This window comes from Saimiri boliviensis, chromosome 1, assembly GCF_048565385.1.
Source record: "Saimiri boliviensis isolate mSaiBol1 chromosome 1, mSaiBol1.pri, whole genome shotgun sequence".
NCBI classification, from domain to species: Eukaryota; Metazoa; Chordata; class Mammalia; order Primates; family Cebidae; genus Saimiri; species Saimiri boliviensis.
In genome coordinates, this window is record NC_133449.1 from 151,860,168 (window position 1) to 151,879,663 (window position 19,496).

The window sequence follows — 19,496 nt, forward strand, 5'->3', positions numbered from 1 at the left end:
CACAGCCAGGGTGGTGTTGGCTCCCTGGTCCTGAAGGGCCAGTTTAGCAGGGCTTGGTCCTGGAAGCTGGAGCCCTGAGTGCGTGTGGGGCTGTCACAGGGGCTGCTGGCAGTGAAAGGGTGATGGGAACAACCTCAGCTCTCAGGCTGTGGCTTGGCAGGAATGGTGATGGGGAAAGTGGGGTGGTGGGGGCTGGGGCTCTAGGACCCTGGGATTGGCATCGGGGGTGTTGGCAGAGGATGGTCCCAAGGCTAGACCAGCGTCTCCGTTCTGATTATCTGTGGCCATGGGAGCCGCTTCCTGTGTGGGTCCTGGTGTGCTCGGCAGACACGTGGGGCAGTGGCAGCCTCAGGGCTGTGTTGGGGCTGAGCGGTCTGGGACTTGGGTTTAGTGTGAGAGCCAGTGGCTGCCCAGCTTCTGGCAGGGCCATGTGTCTGAGGCACACGTGTGTCCAGGGGCTGAGTATGCGGAACAGCCTTCGCCTGACATGGGGGTGTCTCACTTCTCGTCTGCCCAGGCTGTGTCCTGTACAAAGCCTCATGGAGCTGAACCCCACAGGCCTCCGAGGACCCCTCCGTCAAACCCCTAGAGCCCAAGAATGGAAGCCAACGCTGAAAGCTGACATAAGGGGTTCAGGGAGGACACGCAGGAGGAATCAGGGGCTTCTTGTTTCAGGTTGGGGGTACACCTGCCTCTCCCCATGAGTTAGGATAGGCCCCTCAACTTTGAGCCCTGGAGGAAAAGGGGTTTCCTGAAGAAGGGTTTGTGGAGCCTGGTAGGGTGTTTAATGCTGGTGGGGGTGCTGGGAGTGGAAAGTGGGGCAAGGCAGGGTGGTAGGGCCGGAGCTGCCCTGCCCTTGAGGAGTCTGGGTGGAGGCAGGAGTTAGGGTTCACGTCCCTGGTCCTATCTCCCTTGCCCCCGCCCCCAGCATGGGTCTCCCTCCATCTGGAGCATGACTCTGGGGCAAGGCTGTTCCCCTGGCTGCTTGGCTCGCCTCTGCTGGGTTCAGATAGTGCCACCTGCACTGGCATTTTCAGCTCATTTTCTCCATGGCTGGAGAAGGCTGGGGCCGCCGAGCCAGGGCGGGGTGGTTGGGGAAGGGACTCGATCTCCATCCTCAAGGGCCGGGTGCTCCATCTGCCCGGTGGGATGGGGCCACCCCACACTCGCTGGCTGCTCCCTCCGAGCCCCAAGCCCCTGGCTTCAGTGCTGCCAGCCAGGTCCAGGCCCTCCATTGGCCATGGAGCCATGGGCACAGAGGGTAGAGTCCCCCCTCAACACATCCTTATCTGTGAGGGCTGCCCCAGAGCCTCTATCCCGGTTCCATCAGCCAAGGAAAGGCCAGAGCCGGGGCTGGCCTCAAGACAGAGCTGGAAGCTGCCATGCGAAGGGGCCTCAGCCCGTGGGGTGGGGTCACCCCAGCCACTCTGGGTCCCGGCCGCCACCTGCGTTCTGGCTGTGCACTCCTGAGCAGAGACGCCTGACCCGCCCGAGCGGCCGCTGGTGGAGCTCCTTGCACTCCTCCCTCCCACTTTGCTGGGCTGGGCCAAAGATACACAGGGCAAGTGGGGGTGTGTGGGGAGAAGACTTTATTTCACAAAGCGAGGAGCCAGGGCTGCAGTGGACACCCGCCTACCAGGCTCTGGGATGTTGGGGTTTGCATGTGGGGAGGGTGTGGCCGCCCGGCAGGATGTCCGACAAGTCCCAGTGTGTCTGTCAGTCTTGCTGCTGGCCTGCTGGGCTGGAGAGGCAGGACTGCACCCATCTGTGGCTGCAGGGCAGGGGACCTGCAGGTCAGGCCGAGCAGAGAGGCTCTGGCTGTGCCCCTGAGGCCGGGCTAGGCCACGGTCTGGCGGCTGAAGAGCTCGAGGGTGAGGGAGCTGAGAAAGGCGGGGATGCTGTCCTGGCGCCGCAGGTGCGCCTCGATGAGCTCGCCCACTGTGTGAGAGAACTCCGTCTCCAGCAGCTGCATCTTGGAGCCCGAGGGGCCGGTGGCCTGCAGGGTGGGCAAGAGACAGGACAGCAGTCAGCCTGGCAGGTCTCTCCCCTCCCTCCCTACAAAGCCCCTCCAGCCACGGGGGCTCAGGAGGACCTGACAGGGATAGATGTGTCCCCAGTCCTGCCAGGCCTTATTCCAGGTCACCTAAAGGGACTGAATTAACCCAGGGCAGGGTCTCTGTCATCTACACAGGCAGCTGGGACTCCCAGGCACTGCTGCCACCTTGCCCCTTCCTCCTATGCCTGGGGGTTTCCAGCACCTGCACCCATGCCTGTGGCTGGCCCCAGTGCTAGCCACACTGGGGCTGGAGGACCCCATGCCCAGGCAAGTCCTGCAGTGTCTTCCAGACTGCCTAGGGCTCCCAACTCCTCATGGGTCTGTGGATTCTGCAGCACAGGAGTCCCTTTGTGGCCTCCTCCTGAAACTGGAGAATGGGCAAGGAGGGGAGAGCTGGCCTGGTGACCAGGAGCTCCCTGACAGTGCTGCAAGTTCCAGCAGGGCAGGGCCCACAGGCTTCAGGTCACACGGCAGGTTGGAGCAAGCTGCTGCGCCACGGCCCTGGGCTATGGGCAGGGGACAGAGGCCCGGAGCCAGCAGGGGCTCGGCCATCTCTCTCCCTCCCCAGCAGCCCCCAAACCCCCTGACCTGGGGACCACAGCAGGGAGGCTGCAGGTGGGAGGGGACACACACATTCCCAAATATGGGAGCCCCCTACTTCCCAGTCCAGGGCACCCCGTCTCCAGATAGCGCTGACTGACTTCTCACTAATGCCCAAATCTGCCCAGGCACCTGCCACACCTGTTCCCACCTGGCTAGTCAGGGAGTTGCCCCGGGAGGGCACCCAGGCCCCAACTGTCCACAAGGCTGGAAGGTGTCCTACACAGCCCCAGATCAGGCAGGACACAAATTCAGCTCCATCACAAAGCTCCCTCTCAAACCATGTACCTGGGAAGTCCTGTACCCAGAATATGTCCACAATTCAACCATCAACAGAGAAGGGCCCAATTAAGGGGCTGGAATGAACATCTCTCCAGAGAACACCTGCACACGGCCAACGAGCTCGTGCCAAGACGCCAGGCAGCGGGGGAAATGTGAACCACACCCAAGTGAGACGTGGATGGCCTTGCACTGACAGCCATTGAGAACAAACAGGCAACGTGAGCTGCTGGGATGAGGGGGCCAGACCCTCCGTGCCAAACGCTGGCGGCTCCTCAGAGCTGAACGCAGAGTCCGTGTGCCCGGTCAGGGGGTCTGAGCAATGTCCACACATAGACATAGACACGGACAGCCACGGCAACATCATCCCATCCCTAACAAGGGCTGGAGAGAGGGACAAAACAGGGTTTACCCACCAATCCTGCCTCGTGCAGCCAAGGAGGGAGGGGGCAGGAACCCTGAGACACGCTGCCACACAGGAGAACCCTGAAAGCATGCCCAGCCAGACACACAGACCTGTCAGTACAACTCTGCCTAGGGGATGTCCTGGGAGGCAGGCCCTACAGGTAGAGTGGGGTGATGGCTGTCCACTGAAAGTGCCGGGAGGAACAGACCCACCTGTACGCAAGCTTGAGGGTGGGCCACATGGTGTGTGCATCAGAGCTCGGGAAACTGTTTAGTAAAGTGCTCCCTCCACCCGGCAACCCAGTGGGAACCCTCCCCAGCAGCCCCAGGGCAGCCCGGCTGCACCCAGCTTGGTCCCGGCAGCTGCCCTGTCTGCTGGAGTGTGCCTGAGCTGGGCCCGGCCCTGATGGTGTCGCACCTGCTGTGTCCCCTGCACCTGTGGATCGTGTGCTGCCCGGCCTGTTCCTGCACCACCTCCGTTTCTCGGGAAGCCAACCCCACCCCCCCCCCGCCCTCCCCCCACCCCACGCTGCCTTAATACATTTGGCCTTGTCATAGTTCAACACAAAGCATTTTTAAACAAAAACAAGAGAAACCACTCTGACCTTTTACTAAGAAAATCCTTTCATTTCTGCCTTCTGCGCTTGATTCTGAATTTCTCCCCCTAAATGTCAGAGCAGGTGATTCTCCTGCAGCTGCTAGGCAGGGCTGGGAGGCAGTGTGGGAAGAAGACTCCTTGGCCAGCCCTCCACCCCTCCTCACAACCCAGGGCTGGCAACCCGGCTGGGTCAGGGGCACTGTGGTGCTGGATGGAAGGACAGCTGTTGTCCAGGCACTCACACCCCCCACCCGCCACAGCCCCCAGCCCTCAGATGCTGGCAGGTCTTTGGGAGCCTGGGCTTGCTTTTCTAAAAAAAAATTTTTTGAGACGGAATTTCGCTCTTGTTACCCAGGCTGGAGTGCAATGGTGCGATCTCGGCTCACTGCAACCTCCGCCTCCTGGGTTCAGGCAATTCTCCTGCCTCAGCCTCCTGAGCAGTGCATGCGCCATCACACCTGGCTTATTTGTAAATTTTTCTAGAGAGAGTGTCTAGCGATGTGGCCCAGGCTGGTCTCAAACTCCTGGCCTGATGCGAACCTCTCCCCTCAGCTTCCCACAAGGTTAGGATTATAGGTGTGAGTGCTGATCATCCTTTATCTGAAACAGGTACACCCCGCCAGCAAGATGCCTGCTCTCAATGGCAGGCTGGGTGCCCACCCATGGCTCCTACAGCACCTCCTCTCTGCTGGCCTCAGCCAGTTCTGGAAGAATGAAGCTCTAGGATACAGCGCTGCCCTCCTGGTTGGGGTGGGGGTGGACGGGGAAGGCAGCAGTGACCAGTGCTACTCTCAGCTCAAACCCCACATGAGGGCAGCCTCAGCGGACAAGTCCCCCTGCCCTGCAGCCTACCTTTGCCTCTCTTTCCCCCAGTGTACCCAGTCCACACTGGCAGGGGGCCTCCTCTGTCTGGCAACGCTCCGGCATTATCAGGCCCTGCTAAATGAGTGACGCCGGGCCCATCCATCTCTGCTCAGCGCTCTGCTCTGTTCAAATATCACACAGTCCCCAGGTACCTCGTAAATCACTGTAATTAGGGGCTGTTCACTTAAAATTAGAGCGCAATTTTTTAAAAAGCAAATTGCCAGTAAGACATGTTGGCTGTGGCTGGAAATATTTATGGGGCTGCCTGCGCACTGGCTTCCTCTCCCTTCTGTCTGGCCCGCCTGAGCTGCCACCTGTCTTGTCTACACACACAGCGGCCGCGTGGCTGGCGGATGCCCTGGGGAAGACTCAGACACTCACCCTTAATGAAGACACTCGTGGCGTCTGTTGTGGCCACCACACTCCAGCCAGACTCTGGCTGGCCTGGCCTCAGGCTCACCTGACCCTCTGGAAGCAGAGCAGGTGTGCTGGGGGCTGTGTGCCTGGCTCCTATCCCAGCTCTACCAAGTGAGCAAATCTGTATTGTGCTCACTCAGTGCCTGCGGCTGAGGGGCTTACTAAGCACTGGTCCCACCACCCCCGAGCCCCAGGGTGTCCCGGCAGGTACGGACAACAGGCATGGAGGGAGGGAGGGAGGGGTTGGTCGGGGCTGACGAGACCCTGGGAGAGCAGAGACAGCACCTCACTCCACATAACCACTAACTATAGGATGTGGCGGGGCTCAGAGGCAAAGAAGGAAGTGTGAGGGATTCCTAAGGGTCCAAGAGAAACTCCATGAACAGGGAAATTCAAGAGGAGGAATCTAGAGATGGAACCCTGTGCAATGAAGGGAGCCCTGAAGCCTGGCTCAAATAAGCAAAGCTGAAATGCAGTAAAATGATGAAACGATGCTGCTTCGAAAGACTGAGAAGTTATATGAATATTGCTCATCTGTGACGATGGCGCTGGGGTGACGCGAGGAGGTGGCCACCTACAGGGCTGGAGCAGGGAAATGACAGCTGAGCCCGCAGAATGTAGACATGCTCAAAACAGGAGAAGGTCACACCAGTGGACATAAAAAGCAGAGGTCAGTCAGAGAAAGACACAGGAAAACTGTAAGTGCCTGGAAATGAAACAGCACACTTGTAAATAATCCACGAGTCAAATGGGATGCCTTGAAGGAAATAGAACAGAATGGAAACGAGAATATAACATAATAAAATTATGGATGCACTGGAGGCAGTGTTTAGAGGGAAATGGACAGCATTCAGTGCCTGTATCAGAAAAGGAAAAAGATGTCACAGTAATTCTCTAAATTCCTACTTCAAGAAACAGAAGAGCAAAGCAAGCCCAAAGTGGGAGACATTAAAGAGAAAAGTAGAAATGAAGCAGAAAACACAAGACAGTTATTAAAACCCAAAACTGGTTCTTTACAACATAGCAACAGGCTGGGCAGGAGCAGGGGCTCATGCCTGTAATCTTAGCACTTTGGGAGGCTAAGGTGGGAGGAACGCTTGAGCCCTGGTGTTTGAGAGCAGCCTGGTCGACATAGTGAGACCCCATCTCTATAATCAGCCAGGTGTGGTGGCATGCACCTGTAGCCCCAGCTATTCGAGATCACTTGGGCCTAGGAGTTTAAGGCTGCAGTGAGCTATGATCACACCACTGCACTCCAGTCTGGGCAATGGAGTGAGACCCTGTCACAAATTTGTTTTTTTAAAGACCAATAACAATAAAATGGATAAATCTAGCAAAACTGAGAAAGATTAAAAACAGTGAAATGAACAAAATCAGAATTGAAATGGAAACAACATAATAGATCCCAAAGCTATTAAAATAACAACAACAAAGAACCCCCCAAAACTTTATGATCATAAAGATCTGGACAAATTCCTCGAAAACCACACAACTACAAAACGCGCCAAGATAAAATAGACAGCCTCAGTAGTCCTATAACAATTAAATAAATCAAGTTTGTTGTAATTAAAATGCTGCTCAAAATCTCCAGTCTCAGATAGTTTCACTAGAAAGTTTTACTGAACATTAAATATGAATTAATACCAACTTTACATAATCCCTTTCAGCTAACAAAGGACAGCGAAACACTTTTCCACTATTAACCTTGTACTGAAACCAACAGGGATGGTGCGTACACACGCAGAAAAATAAATATCAGTCTCTCTCATGAACTTAGATGCAAAAATACTCAAATACTGGCAAATGGAATCTGACAATAACCCAAAGAGTATTATACCCTGACCCAGTGGGATTCAGTTTAGGTGTACAAGGCTAGTTCAAGATTTGAAAATCAATCAGTGTTGTCCACCCTGTCAACAGGCTAAAGAATAACAATGACATGTTCCTACTGATACAGAAAAAGTATTTGACAAAATTTAATCTCCACTCATGACAGGAACTCTTACAAAGCAGGAGTCAAGGGAAGTCCTCCAACTTGGGGGAAAAAGCACCACGAAGAAACCTTGGCTTATGCTCCTTCATGGAAGACTTTGACTGCCTTCCCTCATACAGTCAGCGGGGAGCTGCCTTTCCCTATTCATCCTCAACCCGGCACAAGCACTCCTCACACCAGCACATGAAGGGAAGAAAAGGGAAGAAAGAGCATAAGGATTGGAAAAGAACAAACTGTCCCTACTTGCAAATGACGTGATGGCCCACATAGAAAATCCTCAGCAATCTGCGGAAAACTCCTGGAACAGTGAGTGACTTCAGGAAGGGTGCAGGAAATAAGATTAACATTAAAAAAATCAACTACATTTCTATAAAACAACTGCAAACAAGTGAAAAGCAAATTAGAATACAATTTACAGGACATCTGAAATACTTGGGTATAAATCTTAACAAAAACTTGTACAGTGTCTGCAGAAAGTTACCAAATACTGAGGAAAGGAATCAAACGAATGTTTGTATAAATAGATACAATGTTTATGGATTAGAAGACTCAACATAGTAAATGTATTCATTTTTCTACAACTGATCTTAGGTTTTACTGTTGCTATCTAAACCTCAGGCACAGTTATACATATTTGAAACAGGGTCTTATAGTAAATGTATCGATTTTTCTACAATTGATCTTTGGTTTTAATGTAATTGCTGTTTAAACTTCAGTGTGTGTGTGTGTGTGTGTGTATATATATATATATAAAATTTTTTTTTTTTTTTTTTTTTAAACAGGGTCTTATTCTGTCACCCAGGCTGGAGTGCAGTGGCGTGGTCTTGGCTCACTGCAGCCTCAATCTTCCAGGCTCAAGCAATCCTCCTGCCTCAACGTCTCAAGTAGTTAGAACTACAGGGGCACACTCATGGCTACATTTTTTTGTAGAGATGGGGTCTCCCTATGTGGCCAAGGCTGGTCTCAAACTCCTGAGCTCAAGCGACCCTCCTGTCTTGGTTTCCCACAGTGCTGGGATTACAGGCATAAGCCACCATGGCTGGCCAGCATGATTTTTTTTTTGGTAGAGATACACTAAAATGTATATGAAAAGCAATTTTGAAAAAGAAGAGAATAGCAGAACTGCCTGTCCTGATGTTGAGAACTGAGCAGCTGTAGCACAGGGTTATGCGGCTCCTACGTCACACCGACCTGGGGCAGTGGTGGCGGGGAGATGTGGAGAACGGGAACAGAACAGAGGAACTCGAAAGAGACCCACACAGACATGCCCAGGCCACTTTCTAACAAAGCATATTATACCATGACAAGGAGAGACTCAGTTTAGGTTTGTGAGGCTAGTTATGGTATCTGAAAATCAATCGATGTAATCAGCTGTATCAACAGGCTAAAGAGTAAACATGATATGATCCTATCAATTGATACAGAGAAGTCACAAAGGTGCTTCAGTGGAAGGACAGGCCTGTCTTTGCTACAGCTGGTGCTGGAGCAGCTGGACATGCTTAGTTAAAAGAATTATTTTTTGACCCAAACTCATAGAATTTAACTCAAACTGTATCATGAACTTACATATAAAACTTAGAATTATTTTAAAAAAGAAATCTTCAGGATCTGGATGAAGCAGAGCTGTCAGACTCAACACCAAAGCACAAGCCATAGAATAAAATTAAGATGGATAAACGGGCCTCACCAACATTTTAGGAAATTGCACAGTAAGAGCCTGTGGAGCAGATAAAAGGACAAGCTACCCCACCGAGCACCAGCATCTCCCTGTCCATCTCTCCTAGAATGCCACGGCCCCCAGGGACCCTGGCACGTGGAGAGGCCAGTGCACAGAACCTGGAGGGGAGACTGCAGCATCTTTATCCCAAGTGAGATTCTGGCCCATGCCCTGGTCCATAGGGCAAGGCCCACATCTGTCTTGTTTCTCTCTTTTCCCAGGACAGACCTCAGTGGGCTGGAGAGTGGCCTGGGCACAGGGGCTGGGGCTGTGTTATCAGGGGCCACCGTGAGGACAGAGCACCCAGAAGTTCTCAGACATACCCCTGCTCGCTGTTCCCACAGGCCTTCCTGGAAGAAGCACCCCCTTGTTTCAGATGAGAAGCCGCAGCTGCTGGCCTGGGAGGAGGCATGAACATTCCCTGCTCTGATTTGCAAGGGCCGCATGCCTAACTGGACACAGCTCCAGTGCCTGCTCCACTGAAGCCCAATCCTCCCTCCTTCGGCGTGCTGCAGGCCCTGCTCCCGAGCTGGGCCGTGTGCAGGGAGAGTACAGGAGCCCTCGGAGGAAGTTATGGTGGGGCCTATTTGTCAGGGGAGGGAGAGGGAAGCAAGGTACATGAGGATGGAGCGTCTTGCAGCTGGGTCCTGAGCCAGGGCTGCTCCCTCTTCTGGCCCTAGACACTGCAGGAAAGCTGTAGGCAGTCAGCCTGTTGCCACCTCCTGCCCACAACAGACCTTCCAGATAAACAGCTCCATCCTGCGAGCACTGCCAGCCTCAATGCCTCCCCTCTTCCTCTACCTGCTTGTGCAGGCCTGGTGGCGACTGCCAGCATCGGGGACTTTGACGCCTGCCAGACCTAGCTTCTAACCTAGGTTTGGCCACCGGGAAGCTGTGGGACCCTGGGCACACTGACACGCCTCTCTGAGCCCAGTATGCAAACTGGGCGTGGCAAAGTCAGGTACATAAAATCAGCGGGCTCAGGGGAGATGCCAAGCACAGTGGGATAGGGAAACCCTGTGCCCACATTAGCCCAGGCCACGAGGATGGCAGCTGCCCCATGCCCTGGCGCCATTGGGGAGTGAGCTGCTGCCGCCCTTGTCCCCACCTTGCTGCAGGGGGACTGGTTGTCTGCCAGGCCCCGGAGCCCCCCTGGTTTCCCCTAGAGGCTCCCTGACCAGGACCCGCAGGACAGGAGATGGACCAGGCTGGGCTGGCTGGGCCGGCCTCTGCCAGGGCAGCCACAGGCCCCTATGAACCTTGGTTGTAGAAGACACCCGCGCTGAAAGCCAGCGAAGGGGAGATTTTTTGTCTCGAGGCTGTAGGGAAATCAAAGTATTTTCAACTTCAAAAGACTTATCTGGGCTTCTCAAGTTGGGAATCTGACGCATGCCAGGCACTTTCATGAACACGCAGGACAAGCTGGGGAGAAGGCTCAGCTGCTCCTGCTGAGAATCAGCCTTGAACTTCTGTGGTGAGAAAACCCTGCAAGTTCACGCGGCACCACACACACTCTCACACACCCACACTCACACAGTGCAAAAAGACCCTCAGAAGACCATCGAAATGTTAACGGCGGTTAGCTCAAAGAGCTGGGATAGAAAGTGACTCACGGTTCTCTGCATTTTCGAGATTTTTTTTTTACATGCTGCATATTTGTAATTTGGAAAAAAAGTATATCTAAATAATAGCTCCAAGAATGGAACAGCTTTGAGACAGGCCAGTGAGCACACGGGTTCCCCACTACGGACACACGCAAGCACCAATCCTTACCGCCTGGCCTGCAACCCTCGGACATCTTGCCCGGACCCCTGTCTACCCGTCTGCCTGCAGCATCTCCCAGACACTCTGTGGGAGGGCCCCTCTGTGGGCTGCTGAGGCCGGTGCTGCCTGCCCACCTGCCCCAGATGTCCTGCGCCTGGGGTGCCATGCTGGCGTCATGGCTGGCATCTTGGCTGGTGGTGCCACAGATGCTGGGCGTGGGTCACAGCACAAACCCACTTAACTGGCAGGGGTGGGTGGCGCTGGCAGGGTAGCACAGCAGAGCCCACTGGAGGCCACCTGTCACAGGGCTGCTGGGATATCAGAGACATGGTCCCACACCCCTCGGCATCCAGCAGCCAGGGCATGGCAGGTTGGGCTTGGACGAATTCCAGGTGGGGCACAGCTTTCTCTGTCCACGGGTCTTTGCGGTGCCCATGATAGCACCTGTGAACAGTGCTGGGCTGTCTCATAGTGCACACAGCTCTGCCTGAGCCTCCACAGCCAGGCCCTCGGGCTGTCCCGTCCCAGGACTGCCTTACCTCCCATAAGAAGTGCCAGGAGCTGAAGGCCTTGGCCCACGGTGTCTAGAGGTGATAAACCTGGTTAATGTGTGCCCTCATCCAAGCAGGTGCTGCTGGGGGCTGGAGGCCAGCGCGGCCCCAGCCTGGTTCACAACGTCTGCAGCCGAGATCTTTATCCCCGAGGTCAGGTGTGATGATGGCAATATCGTGTTGGAACTGTCAGGTACAGTGTGAAAGTGGCTGGTGCCACCAGCCTGGGATGCTGAGGACTCCTGGGAGTGTCACAGTTCCCAGCCAGGCTCTGCGCGGGAGTCTCAGGTGCTGTTAGGCCAGCATACCTGCTGCAGACCCACAGCCCGAGGGCAGCCCGGGAGCAGCAGCCACCTGGCGTCCTGACAGTCACTGCCTGGCCTGCCTGTACTCTGATGGGGAGAGAGCAAGCTTTCTGCCTCTGGTTTGTTACCCTGGCCAAGGGATTCCTCCTCCAGGTTGGCCATAGGACTCATCCCTGACCCATGCCTGACTCCTTCCCTTACCTCGGGCTCCAGGGCCTCTGGATGCCCATGGCTGGCTGGCCCAGCCCCACCCCGTGCAGGCCCCCAGTCCCCTGCCCAGCCCAGCTCAGCTCCTAAGAGCTCTTGGTCCGGAGGTCTAGGTTCGACCCCAGGACACCCTGCTGTGTTTGTGGCCCTCAGCTCCCATCTCTTTCCAGTGTCCCTCGGGGGAGGTGACGCAGCCAGGCCCAAAGGAAGCCTCGCAGATGCTGCTGCACGAGCACCGTGCTGAGGGCCTGGCGGCAACTGGGTCAGGACAGCTTGGACAGAATGCCGAGAACAAATGTCCCGGCATGAAGTTCCAAAGAACGGAAGCTGGCAAAAAGTGTGTCCGGCACGGGAAAAATAGCTCAGCCAATTATCCCTGCCTAATTGTACCGAGGAAAGCATCTAAATACTGCCTGTGCTAATTATACCAGCGTTATTGGGGTTTATCTTCCCAGAGAGGGTGACCTTTCCCTCAAGAGTGACTGGTGGAGGGGGGGCAAGGCCAGGCACCCCAGCAGTCGTAGAAAAATCCCAAACCAACAATTATTATTATTATTATTCTATTTATACAGCTCCCCTCGCACACAGGCGCTCTACTTTAGAACCACACGCAGCTGCTCCGGCAGCCCCAGCCGGAGGGGAGCGGAGGGAGTGGGGGCACGGGCTCGGGGTGGGGCGGCCTGCAAAGCCCCTGCTGGCGAGTGGCATCCACCACGGTGGAGAGGGGGGCGCTCCAAGGGCCGTGGAAGGGTGTGGAGGCCACAGGGGTGAGTTAGAGGAGGTGGCAGGGATGGAGGAGGAGGGAGAGGACGCTGAGTATGGGTTGAAAGACAGGGAGGCCCTGAGGTCAGCAAGAGTGCAGAGCACAGCGAACATTAAGGGAGAAGACGGACACCGGAGGCAGGCAGGACGGGCGCTCAGTTCAGGCACGCAGGGCGAGGAGGGAAGAGCTGCTGCCCAACCACTGCCCAGTGGCTCCCTGAGCCCTGCGGGTGAGGCTGATTCTCTCCTGAGCCCCACCTGGGTGTGGAGTCCTCCCCTCTGGGGCTGGACAGCACCACCGCTTCCTCATTGGAGCCCAATGAGGAGGGGAGGGGAGGGCAGTGGCCTCTGCACCTTCTCACCTCCTGCCCAGATGAGGCCCATGCTGCTGGGGCTGACATTTCAGGGCAATGAGATGCTGGGGATGCAAAGTGGGGAGGGGGAGGGGAAGGGCTCGGGCTCGCCCCTCTTAACTGTTGTGGCTTACCTGGGAGGCTGCCCCTCTCATCTGTTGCGGGCCCCTAGGCCCATCAGTTTGTTTCTCTGAGCTGAAGTTTCCCGAATGTAAAATGGAGACAAACTGCCTATTTTCCCACCTCAAAGGGCTGCCGGCAGCTTCCAGCCGAGATGGAGCCATAAGGACAGAAGCAGCCAGAATGTGAAGCATCAAATGTGAAACAACAGTGTTCAGTCATGCAGAGTGGCGGGCCCTGAGAGACGGGGCAAGCCCAGGGAGTTTACAGGAGCACACGTGCACCCACAGGCATGCACGCACGCACCCACGCAGCACCCAACAAAGAAAATCGGCCGAGCGAAACCAACCCAGAGATGAGCTGATGTCAGAAGCGGCAGATCACACTAAGTCACTGTAACTTTGCTCCATCTGCACAAAAAGTTGAGGAGAGATATAAAAGGTACAAGAAAGAGCCAAATTGACCTTCTAAGGATGAAGACAACAGGGTGGGAGACGAGAAGTGCGGGTGCGGATCCACAGCAGACTGGACATCGTGGAAACAAGCTCAGTGAACCTGCCGATGCAGCCACAGAGACCGTCCAAGACGAAACAGAGGAGGAAAAGAAAAGCACATAAAACAAAAAGATAAATAGACAGAAGGCAGCACACTGGGCGTGGGCTGTGGGACAATATCACGTGGCCTGGCACATGGCATGGGAGTCCCAGAGGCACTTCTGAAATGGCTCCTGACGGTCCCTACCTGCAGGTGTCACCCACATAAGCGCCGGCCCTCAGCATGACTTCCAGCTGACAGACAGTGTGGTGCAAATGCTGGCTGTTCCCTCTGTGATTGCGTCACAACAGCCATGACTTCTGCGGCTCCCACCCTGGTTCTCAGAGCTCGGATGTGCGGGCCGCTGTGCGTGAGTTGCCCATGTGGTGAGGAGCTGCCACAGGAATCAAGCCTGGTGGCCCAGCCACCGATGAGGAACAGAATCCTTCTCACAGCTATGTCGGTGTGCCTGGACGTAGGTCCTTCCCCAGCAGAGCCAAGAGGACTGAGGCTGGTGAGGTCCCTAAGCGGAGAGCCAGCTTGGCCACACTTGGATTGCTGACCTTGGAAGCCACAAGCCATTGAGTTCTGCAGCAATGTTATTCAAGGACAGATCACTGACATGGCGGGGACAGGAAAGAGTCTTGAAAAAATACTGGCCCCAATTTTCTGAAATGTGTGGAAAAGTGTAAACTGAGAGATCTGAGAAGTTCAAAGAACCCCAACCGCCAAAAAAAGGGGAAAACGACATCAAAGTACATCATAATCAAACTGCTCAAAACCAATAGTACAGATGAAATCTTAAAAGCAGTCAGAGGAAGAAAAGACAATTTACCTACAGAGGAACGAAGATTGGGATGACAGCAGACTTCCTGGAGGAAATACTGGAATTAAGAAGACAGTGAGATCACCTCTATGAAGTAGAGAAAGACAAAAAGCAGTCAGTCAGAATTGTCCAGCCAGTGGAAACATCTCCCCACAAATAAAGCTTCTTCAGGTGTGTAAGAGCTTAAAACAGGTGTACCTAAACTACGGCCCACGGGTCGCATGCGGCCCCCTGAGGCCATTTATCTGGCCCCCGGCCGCACTTCAGGAAGGGCACCTATTTCATTGGTGGTCAGTGAGAGGAGCACAGTATGTGGCGGCCCTCCAACGGTCTGAGGGACAGTGAACTGGCCCCCTGTGTAAAAAGTTTGGGGACGCCTGGCTTAAAATGTCCCAAAGCAGCTGACTCACACTGCAAGAATGTTAAAGGAAGCCCTTCAGATGGAAGGAAAATGAGGATGCAAACACAGGCTTATCCAACAGGCCAGGCACGGTGGCTCCCGCCTGTAATCCCAACACTTTAGGAGGCTGAGGTGGATGCATCACCTGAGGTCAGGAGTTTGAGACCAGCCTGGCCAACATGGTGAAACCTTTGTTTTTACTAAAAATATAAAAATTAGCTGAGCATGGTGGCACATCCCTATAATTCCAGCTCCTTGGGAGGCTAAGGCAGGAGAAGCACTTGAACCTGGGAGGTGGAGGTTGTAGTGAGCCGAGATTGTGCCATTGCACTCCAGCCTGGGCGACAGAACAAGACTCTGCCTCAAAAATAAACAAACAAACAAATAAAAATGAAAACAATCATGGGCCTACACAAGAGGAAAGAAGAACACCCCTATTCCTTCCATGAAAGGAGGTGGGAGCTACATGTGCAGACATATAAAAAATTTAAAATTATTATTTACATCGCTTTAAAAGGTAAGTGACTAAGAAATAAAAACAAAATATTGTGGGGTTTATCGTGTGTATATATAAAATACATACAAAATTGGAAACTGGAAGTACGTGACTGTCAGATTTTCATACTACACACAGTCATTTGAAGATGACTATGATGAGTTAAAGATCTATATGCTAAATCTTAACAAAACCTGTGAAATAACAAGATAGAAAATATAGTTAACAAATCAAAAAAGAAGACACATAGATTGTAAAAAATTCAGTCAATCCAAGAAAGGCAGAAAAAGAGGGAAAAAAGGAACAAAGAACAGACAGGACAAACAGAAAACAAGTAACAAGATGATTGACTTATCTAATCAAAGTAGTAATCAATTTAAATGTAGATGGCCTAAACACCCCAGTAAAAGGGCAGAGATTGTCAGATTTTACACAAATTTAAGATTCAACTATATCCTGCTTATAAAAAACACATTTTAAATATGAAGACACGGCAGATTAAAAGTAATGTGAAGTGGATTCAGCCCACCAACAGAAGCCAAGGCTGCACTGGGTTCACGTGAGCATACCTCACACCATCACACACTGCCTTACTGTGCTTCATAGATAGTGCATTTTTACAAGTTTAAGGTCTGTGTGTGGCAAGTCTATCGGCACTGTTTTTCCAAAAGCATGAATTCACTTCATGTCTCTGTCCGTTTGGTAATTCTCATAATATTTCCAACTTTTTCATTATTAATGTATCTGTTATGGTAGTCTGTGGTCAGTGATCTTTAATGTCACCACTCTCATTGTTTTGGAGCTCCATAAACAGTGCTCATAAGGTAGCAAACTTAACTGATAAATGTGTGTGTGTTCTGACTACTCCACTGACCAGCCATTTCCCATCTCTCTCCTTGTCCTTGGGCCTCCTCATTCCCTGAGACACAACAATCACAATAATATTGAAACTAGGCCTGTTTATAACCCTACAATGGCCTCTGGGTGTTCAAGTGAAGAGTCACTCGTCTCTCATTTTAAATCAAAAGCTAGGAATCATTAAGTTTAGTGAGGAAGGCATGTTGAAAACTGAGACAAGCCAGAAGCTAGGTCTCTTGCACCAAACAGCTAGCCTGCAAAGGAGAAGTTCATAAAGTAAATTACAAGGATTATTCCAATGAACACATGAATGATAAGAATGGCCTTACTGCTCAGATGGAGATTTTCAGAATGCTAGATGGGCCCTTAGGGCCCTTAAGAATCATGCTAAGTCTTCTCTCTGTGCTCTATCAGTGGAACAACAAAGTCTGGATAACAGCACATCTGTTCAAATGCAGAATGGTTCCCTGAATATTTTAAGCCCACTGTTGAGACCTCCTGCTCAGAAAACAAAATTCCTCTCAAAATATTATTGCTCATTGACATTGTAACTAGTTTCTGGGCTCTGATGGAAATGTTTGAGATGAACTTTGTTTCTATGATTGCTAACACAGCATCTATTCTGCAGCCCCTGGATCAAGGAGCAGTTGACTTTCAAGTGTTACTCTTTAAAAAATACATTTTGTAAGGCTATAGTTGTCATAGGTAGTGATTACTCTAATGAATTTAGGCAAAGTCAACTGCAAACCTTCTGGAAAGGAGTTGTCATTCTAAATCCCATTAAGAACATTAGTGATTTCTGGGAGGAGGTCAAAGTATCAACATCAACAGGAGTTTGCAGAAGTTGGTTCCAACCCTCACAGACGACCCGGTGGAGTTCAAGAAAATGTCAGTGGATAAAGATATATAGATGTGGTGAAAATAGCAAGACAACTAGAATTGGAAACAGAGCCTGAAGGTGTGACTATCCTTGCTGCAATCTCATGATCAAACTTGAATGGAGGAGGAGCTGCTTCTTATAAATGAACAAAGTGGTTTCTTGAGATGGAATCTGCTCCTAGTAAAAATGCTGTGAACATTGTTGAAAAATGACAGCAAAGCACATAAACTTGGTTGATAAAGCAGCTTGAGGGTTTGAGAGAATTGGCTCAAAGACTGAAAGAAGTTCTATACTGTAGGTAAAATGGTATTAGCATTGCATGCTACAGAGAAATCTTTCATGAAAAGAACAATCACTCAATGTGGCCAACTTCATTGCTGTGTTTTTTTTTTTTTTTTCCAAGATGGAGTCTTGGTCTGTTGCCCAGGCTGGAGTACAGTGGCACAATCTCGGTTTACTGCAACCTTCACCTCCCAAGTTCAAGCGATTCTTGTGCATCAGCCTCCCAAGTAGCTGGGATTATAGGTACGTGCCACTATGCCTGGCTAACTTCTGCATTTTTAGTAGAGACAGGGTTTCACCATGTTGGCCAGGCTCATCTCCAACTCCTGGCCTCAAGTGATCCACTTGCCTTGGCCTCCCAAAGTGCTGAGATTATAGATGTGAGCTACTATGCCTAGCCTGTTGCTATTTTTAAGAAACTGTTGCAGCCACCCCACCTTCAGCAACCACCACTCTGATCAGTTGGCAGCCATCACCATGAAAGCAAGACCCTCCACCAGTAGAGATTATGACTGGCTAAAGGCTCAGGTGATCATGAGCATTTTTTAGCAATAAAGTATTTTTAAATCAGGACACGTACATTTTTAAAAGACATAATGCTATTATACACTTGATAGATTACAGTACAGGATAAACATAACTTTCATATGCACTGGGAAACCAAATTCATGGGACTCACTGTAAAGTGATATCGGCTTATTCACAGTGGTCTCCACCAAGCTGTGATATCTCCCAGGTTGCTCATTGACAGTGAAACTCTGTATCAGACAAAGTAGATTTCAGAGCAAAGAAGAATATTACTAGCAATACAGGTCATTTCATAATGATAAAAAGGGTCCATCTATATATAAAACAAAAACTGATTGGAATGCAAGAAGGAATAGAGAAATCTAATTACAGACAGAGATGTCAATATTCTTCTATCGATACTTGATAAAACAGAAAGACAGAAAATTGGCAAGGACATAGAAGCTTTGAAAACATTATTAAAAATGTCACCTACTTGACATCAACAGCACATTCCAGCAGGATACAGCATACACATAGATTTCAAGTACACATACAACATTTACCAAGACAGACAGCATTCTGGATGAACCTTAAAACAAATTTCAAGAAATGTGGCCAGACTCAGTAGCTCGCACCTGTAATCCCAGCAATTTAAGAGGCTGAGGTAGGTGAATCACCTGGTCAGGAGTTTGAGACCAGCCTGGCCTGGTGAAACCCCATTTCTATTAAAAATACAAAAATTAGCCAGGTGTGATGGCACGCACCTGTAATCCCAGCTACTTGGGAGGGTGATGCAGGAGGCAGGAGAATTGCTTGAACCCAGAAGGCAGAGGTTGTAGTAAGCCAAGATCATGCCACTACACTTCAGCCTGGGTGACAGAACAAGGCTCTGTCTCAAAAAAAAAAAAAATAAAAATAAAAAAAAATAAAAAAAAAGTAAAAGGAGTGAGAATGTTCTCTGATTACAATGAAATTAAATAAGAAATTAATAACAGAATGGCATCTGGAGATTTTCAAAATATGTGGAAACTAACACACTTTTAAATAACCCATAGGTCAAAGAAGAAATCAAAAGGGAGATTAATAATCTGAACTGAATGAAGATAAAAACAAAACATCAGAATTTGTGAGATGTCACTAGAGCGGAAACTAGCATTGAATGTCCACATTAGAAAAGAATAAAGGTCTCAAATCAGAGACTTTAGCTCCGACCTTAAGGAACTAAAATTAGAAGGGCAGATTAAAATAAGCAGAAGAAAGAAAATAAAGATGAAAGCAACAATTGGTGAAAGAAAACAAAAGGGCAGTAGAAATAAAACCAAAAGCTGTTTCTAGCCAGACTGACCTGGAATAAAAGATAAGAGACAAATTACTAACATCAAGAACAAGAGGGGTGATAGCACTACAGATCCTACAGATGTTAAAAGGACAGTAAGAGAAATGATGAACAACTTGATGCCAAGACCTTTGAAAACAGATACAATGGACAAATTTCTGAAGACACAAACTATGAAAGCTTACCAGCAAAGAAAAGGATAATGTGAATAATGCTATGTCTATCAGAAGACACTGATGTGTAGTTAAAACCTTCTCATGAAAAAAATCTTAAGGTTCAATGGGTTTACTGATGAATTGGATCAACCATTTAAAAAAATACATCAATTCTACATTAACTCTTTTTTTCCAGTTTATTTTAATCAAGAATTCTACATGAACTGT

The 19,496-nt window shown here is 50.8% G+C and overlaps 1 protein-coding gene across 5 annotated transcripts in view; it reads right to left on the minus strand.

Annotated features, from left to right (window-relative positions):
• Positions 1 to 1,571: 1,571 nt before the first annotated feature.
• The window catches only part of MAD1L1 (mitotic arrest deficient 1 like 1), a 397,602-nt gene continuing 379,677 nt past the window's right edge, over positions 1,572 to 19,496 (minus strand). For 4 of the 5 annotated variants that reach the window (XM_074406819.1, XM_039470915.2, XM_074406821.1 and 1 more), the window contains one exon: positions 1,572 to 1,996. In XM_074406819.1, coding sequence (XP_074262920.1) covers positions 1,838 to 1,996 — 159 coding nt within the window. In that variant the 3' untranslated portion in view covers positions 1,572 to 1,837. The remainder of the gene's footprint in view (positions 1,997 to 19,496) is intronic. The other variant, XM_039470921.2, reaches the window with a different exon arrangement.